At 44.7% G+C, this 7081-nt stretch overlaps 1 protein-coding gene across 1 annotated transcript; it reads left to right on the plus strand.

Annotated features, from left to right (window-relative positions):
* Positions 1-1994: 1994 nt before the first annotated feature.
* Positions 1995-2795, plus strand: LOC119299277 (defensin Tm-AMP-D1.2-like). Its single transcript, XM_037576521.1, has 2 exons — positions 1995-2191; positions 2307-2795. Exons 1-2 carry the CDS (start codon positions 2116-2118, stop codon positions 2474-2476), a joined length of 246 nt encoding a protein of 81 aa, XP_037432418.1. The 5' UTR covers positions 1995-2115; the 3' UTR covers positions 2477-2795.
* Positions 2796-7081: the final 4286 nt, after the last annotated feature.

Consider the following 7081-nt stretch of genomic DNA (forward strand, 5'->3'; position numbering starts at 1 on the left):
TGACGTCGATTGGAGTTAGTCGCTCGTTGACGCGCACGCTCGTCGAGTGCTCGCTGAAGGTTCTCCAGTCGAGTGCGTTCAGCTAGGTTGGCTAAACGCGCCTCTTCCAGGGCACGAGCCTCAGGAGTTCCTCCTGCAATGGGGGTATGCAGGACATCCATGTTCCGGCGGCGAAGTTCTTCCCTCCGCTGGGAAGTGAGCGGCTCGGGTTGGTACTCTTCATGGGCTTGAGCAGGGTCGTCCTCGTCGTCCATCCCGTCGCCGCGGGGGAAACCGGGAGGACTACGTGGCCCGTTGACCATCAGGACCTCTGCCGCTGGATCACTGCTATCGCACTCGGATGTAGTCCCTACGGAGCCAGTCGATAGGTCGAACAGGCCGTAGAGAGATTCATCGGGCTCAATCGCCGCGACTTGGGTGGTGGCCGATTGGCGAGCCACTGCGTGTCTCACCCATCGCTGGAGCCTCGACCGACCGGAGCGCTTGCGCTGGCGGGAGACAGGGAGGGAGGACGGCGCAGGAGTCGACCGGTATGGGGTCGATGGCTGCCGCAGCAAGACGCCGCGGACACACGCCCGAAAGTGCGTCGCCCCGCGGACGGGGAGCGCGTCGACGTCGAGTGGTGCCTCCTGGAGCCAAGCGGAGTCGTCGGCGATGAAAGTGAGCGCACCGAGACGGATCTCGTGGCCCTCGACCAGAACTCCGCCGGAAACCATGATGAAGGCAATCGGACAAATTGCAACTTCTCCAAAAAAGTCGCTAAGACACCGGCCCCAAGGTGGGCGCCAACTGTCGTGGTTCTAAGTCTGACAGTAGAATGGGGGGTAAGTATGAAAAGGCAAGGTCCTAGCTATGGAGGAGCTGTACACACGGGTGTTTAGCGAGTTCAGGCCCTTCTCTGAGGAAGTAACATCCCTACGTCTCGGAGCCCGGAGGCGGTCGACTGATCTCTGTGTATATGAGTTACAGGGGTGCGAACCCTTCTACCAGTGGAGGGGGTGGCTTATATAGAGGACGCCAGGACCCCAGCCAACCCACGTAGAGGAGGGTTAAAGTACATTAAGGCTGGGCGTTACTAGTAACGCCCTACATAAAGTGTCATCATGACCATTAAGACTATTCAATTACAGATCGTTTGGATGCAGAGTAGATCCTGAACTTCTGATGGTCGGGTGCATCTTCATGGTCGAGTGTCTTCTAGCCAGTCGAGTGGAGTCTCCCTTGGTCGAGTGGAACTTCTCTTGGTCGACCGGAAGGTAGCTTCGTACGATGATGCCCTTGGGCATGGTATCCTAGATAGGTCTATGACCCTACCCTAGGTACATAACCTCATCAGCAGTCGCGCGTGTTGTAAAATGTGCTGCTGCTAATAAGCTATCAGTAGCGTGCTTCTGGTAAAGGCGCTACTGCTAAGAGGGGCCCATCATGTGGCCAGGTTCGAAATTAGCAGTAGCGACATGCAAAAAAACGCGCTACTATTACATTAGCAGTAGCGCAGTTAGTCTAGACGCGCTACTGCTAAACCTAACGTGGCGGAACGATCGGATTTTTTTAATAGTACTATGTCCCAACCAAGCCGCGCTAGTGCTAATCCGTTAACAGTAGCGCATGTTTAGAAACAGCGCTACTGCTAATTAGTAGTAGCGCCTCTTCTTATCTTCCCGTGCTGCTGCTAAGATTTTTTGTATAAACTTTTTTTTTAATAATGACATCTACCTAGGCAGCGGGCAAGTGAAGTAAAGTTGGCATAAATCATGAATCCTGCGCGCAGCGTCGCTGGCAAAAGCGTCGTCTCCTGCCCTGCCGACACCTCCACTCCACTCCACTCAGCTCAGAGACGTAGCACATGTCGTCACGCATGCATGCATCGAGCGAATTCGAGGACACCTGCCATGGCAACGTGGAACTATATATTGGCACGTAGCGCACCACCACTGAGAATCGAATATTTTAAGTCCAAAAAGCATGAAGCTCTCTCCCTGCCGCTCCTATCTATATAAACTCCTCCTCCTCTTTGCTTCGATAATTAACACAGCCAAGCCCCGCCGCACCAGCAGCAGAGAGTTCTGATTTGACACTCGGGTGAAGCAGCAAGAGAGCAAGTGCAGAAGAAAAATGGCGTCCCCTCGTCGTCGCATGGCGGCCGCGCCCGCCGCCGCCCTCCTCATCCTGCTCCTCCTCGTCGCCACGGGTGCGTCCGCCGAGCTTCCTCCCTCCCTCCCTCCCTCCCTCCCAGCGATGGAGCATCTGTAAGCTGTAATTATTCACCGGCGCTTAATTTACTCTCTGTGGTGGCCGCATTGCAGAGATGGGGACGGCGGAGGCCCGGACGTGCGAGTCGCAGAGCCACAAGTTCAAGGGCGCCTGCTTCAGCGACACCAACTGCGCCAGCGTGTGCCGCACCGAGAACTTTCCTCGCGGTCAGTGCAACACGCACTACGTCGAGCGCAAGTGCTACTGCGAGCGGGACTGCTGAGCTAATTCCGTCGGCGGATGGACGCTTGTTCGTTGTGTGTTAGGATGACCAGAAATAAAAGTTGTGTTGCCTCTTCATCGCATGCGTGTATCTAGGTGAAGATCGGTCCGGGATGCATGTGGCTTCTCTGTGTTGCGTTTCAATGTGTTGTGTGTTGTGTTGTGTTGGATTCAGTTAGTGTTGGCTTATGAGACCGGCTTTTCTACCATGCACGGGAGGTACCGTGCATAGCTGAGCACTTAATGCTTTTGGGTGGGATCCATGTCACTTTTTCCACGGAGATGTTTGATATATTTTTAATTCTCTATACTGTCATATCCATTGGGTGTTGTGTCAGAAATGCTACACATATTTCTATTTTTTTTACAGATATGTGTGCACTATTCAACTACGTACGTACTCTCCTTCCACAAACATGTGCATTGCAATATAAAGATACTAAAATATTCAAATGTTTATCATAATGTTTTATTATTTTTTAAAAGGAAAAACAACCATATGTACTATTTTACCGTGGTTTATCTGTTCGAGATTGTATCATAAAGTTTCATTCAGTGTCAATACACTGAAAACTTATCAGGTTTTTCATGTTCTAGATTGCATTATTATGTTCCATAGAGTTTCATCATGTTCTGGAATATTATATTGCATTATTATGTTTCATAGAGTTTCATCATGTTCTGAAATATGGACTTTAAAATCTCTCAAAATATATTCAACAGCGGTTTTGTTTCAAAGTCCAAATCGCAAGGAACTCAAATAGCAATTGTGTGATTCAAAAAATAAAATAGATTGAAGCTTTGGAATTATATGAAAAAATATGAATGGGCCAGGGATATAGAAGAGAGGTTGCTAACGTATGGCATATTTTGTGATTTGAGTGGGGACCAACATGCATGCATCTTCAATAGATTGCACGGCTGAGCCATGGCACGGGTCTCCGGTTCAGGGTAGAATTTCTTTTTGGAAAAAGTCCATTTTAAACCCTTGAACTCGTAGAGAGGTTCGGTGAATCAAACCCTCAAGTCTAAATCCCTGTTGTTTGCACCCTAAACTATACAATCCTGGGCTAAATCAAACCCTAACAAAAGTTAACCGGGATTTGTCTGGTGGGCCAGCCCATTTGTTTTTTTGTTTGCTCAAAAAAAGTTGGCTTTATTCCTTCTGTCGCACGCACAGGCGAAACTCCGACAGGGCCGGCCCATGAAAACTGGTGACCGTGCGGAGCTTGAGCCTGTAACGCTAAATCCGACCGGGCCGGCCCATGAAAACTGGCGACCGTCAGCGGAGCGCTAAAAGGATCTGGGGCAACAGATACCCTGGTACTACCAGTTCTGCTACCAACTGAATCTGTTTAATTAGCAACACAAAGCAATATATGCCTAACGAAAAGCTACACAAAACTTTAAGAATCAACACCAGATTCGAATATTTTTTTTAATTTCGAACGCAAAAAATGTTTTGATTCTTTTTGAGTGTTTATGAAAAGCGACCACATTTCAAATTTATGAACACATTTACGAAACTAAATTTGGAGAATTCAAACAAACTTTTGGAACATGCACATTTATTAAAACACCCGAACAAAATTAGGAAAACGAACATTCTTTAAAATTCGCACACAATTTTGAAATGGGAACATTTTTAAACTCCTGATTTTTATTGAAAACTCGGACATGTTTAGAATTTTATGAAATATAGGAACATTTTTTAGAACTCCAGAACAAAATTAGAACACACCAACATTTTTTATTTTTGATTTTTGTTAAACTGAACCAATTTTTGAAATCACAAAGATTTTTTTAAAAGTTGTCAACATATAAAAAACATTATGAACAATTTTTCAAAATAAGGAACATTTTTTAAATTCCGTCTATCGACAACACAATGTCTCGGGTTCGAGCCAACCCTGCGGCTTATTTTTTTTAACAGAAAAAAAACTAAAGCAGGCCTGCCCAGCAGGGAGCAGGGTGTTCGTCTGCGTTTTAATGCAAAAATGAATAATTCCGACCATTGAACATTTTTGTAATATACAAAAAATATTTCTTAAATAAACATTGAGCATTTGTGTGATATACGCTAAACAATTTGTAAATACACAATGAACATTACTGTGATATACGCTGAACAATTTGAAAATATACCATGAACATTACTGTGAACGCTGAACAATTTGAAAAGGCACAAAAAAGAATAAAGTAAAAATAAACAGAAGAAACACAGATTGTTCCTCGTATTAAAGTATTATTAATGAAAAAATGGCAATGAAACATTTCCTGATAATGTATTAATGGAAGAAGAAGGAAAAGAAAACGAAAGAAAAAGGCAGGAAGAACATGAAAGAACCAGAAAGAAAAAACCTAAAAGATAAAATAAAACAAAAGGTCAACAAAAGAAATGAACGGAAAAATAAAGCAGTGAACGGGCAGCGCGGCCGCGAAATGGGCCGGCCCACGCGCAGGCGTAGCGCTGCTGCGGGCGGCAAATAGGTTCCGCCACCAATCCCGGCCATCCTTTGCAATCCCTGTTTGGCAAACGACTCCAGAGTTTGATTTAGACCGGGATTGCATAGTTTAGGGTGCAAACGACGGGGATTTGGACTTGAGGGTTTGATTCGCTGAACCTCTACGGGTTCAAGGTTTAAAGTGGATGGACTTTTTCCATTTCTTTTGTCGGTGGCGTGTCTCTTGTTTTTACATAAGGATCGGATCTATTATGATAAAGATTCACTGGATTCCTTACAAAGCACCTCTAAAATAATAATAAAATATATCAAGGTCCACGGACCCCGAACGACCGTTGCTGCCGTTAGGACGAGACGATGTGTCCTGTCTTTGCGTCATAGCCGGCCAGACCTTGTCAACGATCTTGTCAACGGGAAGTCTTCATACAAGTGTCCCTAATTATCATCGCCATGTTGCTGTCATTGATTGCCTAGACAAATGTACTTCGCTTGTCTATTAAGGGAGCAAAAAGTTTCTTTTTTATTTTATTTTATAAGGTGGAAGTTTAGGACTAAACCTATTTAATTGTAGTATTTGTTTCGTCTTCACGTGTTCTTAGTATTGAAAATGGAAAGGGAAAAAAAACGAGATGTTTCTTGAGAAATGCCAGGGGGCTAGAGAATGCAATTTATTCGGGCCGTCTTCTCTCCTTTTGTTATTTACTAGGACAATGTCTGTAGGGTTTTTTTTGGGATAAAGGGAGTTTTATTTTTATGTAATAGTGTTACAGTCAAGAGGCCACAAATTCTTAGTACAAGGTGGAGCCGAGACCAACCACACAGCAGTTGTACTCTCGGTACGGCTATATTTGGCCAGCCGATCTGCAACTCGAAGAATTTTCTAAGGATAAAACTCCCTAATGCACATTAACTCTTTGATCTACGAAGACTTTTCTGAGGATAAAACTCCCTATTGCACGTTAACTCTTTGATCTGTGAAGAATTTTCTGAGGATAAGACTCCCTAATGCACATTAACTCTTTGATCACCCGAACCAAAGAACCCTACACAGAAGGCTCCAGTCCACTGTTCGACAAGCAAGATAGTGCTTCCCACGAGTCTGACTGAACGATAACCGGAAGTATAAATAATGCCAGTAGGTTACAATGGATATAAATAATCTATTATGTCAGATCGTCATTTACCTGTCTATAATACAATTGTTTTCGTAGGGGAGGCTATTAATACAATTGTGTAAATAAATTTTTGGGGTGTAAATAATCCATTATGTTAAATTGTGATTTACCTATATATATATTAAGACAATTATGTAATAAATGTTTATCAAATCTTCTTCGTGATTTACCTTATTGTGATAACAAGTTTTGTAAGTAAACTAAAATTAAATCTCAAGATGATATGCCGGCTCAGTCTTTCGAAGGTGCTCATAGGGGTAGGGTGTGCGTGTGTGCGTTCATAGAAGTGAGTGTATGCGCGTGTATATGAGCGCTTGTGTCTATACTGATGCTCAAAAAAAATTAAATTGGTTCAGAAGATAAATAAATTAAAATGATTAATTATCATACGGGGAGGTTAGACGAGGGGGTCAGGAAAAGAAAAATGAAACATGACACCTTTAGATAGATAGATATAGATATAGATATAATATAGATAGATAGATATAGATTATACCTGGCCATCTGTCGGGTCGGGCCGGTCTTCGGGCCAGGCCTACCAAAGCCCGACACAATAAACCTAGGCCCGAGCTCGGCCCATCAGTCAAAAAACCCAGCAGGCCTCGGGCCACGGGCCGGTCCTCTTCCTTAAACGGTGAATATGCCAGGCCCGAGCCCGGCTGCCGGGCCTAAAAATCAGGCCCAAGGCCAGCCCGTGGGCATGGTCGGGTCGGGCCGTCCGGGTCGGGTTGCCCATGGCCAAGTATAATATAGATATAGTATAGATAGATAGATAAATAGATAGACATATAGACAGATATAAAGATAAAGATAGAAATTATGGACTATGGACTTTTTCCCTTCTAGTCAAGGATTATTTTAGGGCTTTCTAGCTAGGGCTTGAGAAGCTCCCAAGGGACGCGGGAGCTATATCTATATCTCACTTATAACGAGATGGTAGCTCCCCTCATCAGCAGCAGTAGAGAG

This window comes from Triticum dicoccoides, chromosome 1B (assembly GCF_002162155.2).
Source record: "Triticum dicoccoides isolate Atlit2015 ecotype Zavitan chromosome 1B, WEW_v2.0, whole genome shotgun sequence".
In the NCBI taxonomy this organism is placed as follows: domain Eukaryota; kingdom Viridiplantae; phylum Streptophyta; class Magnoliopsida; order Poales; family Poaceae; genus Triticum; species Triticum dicoccoides.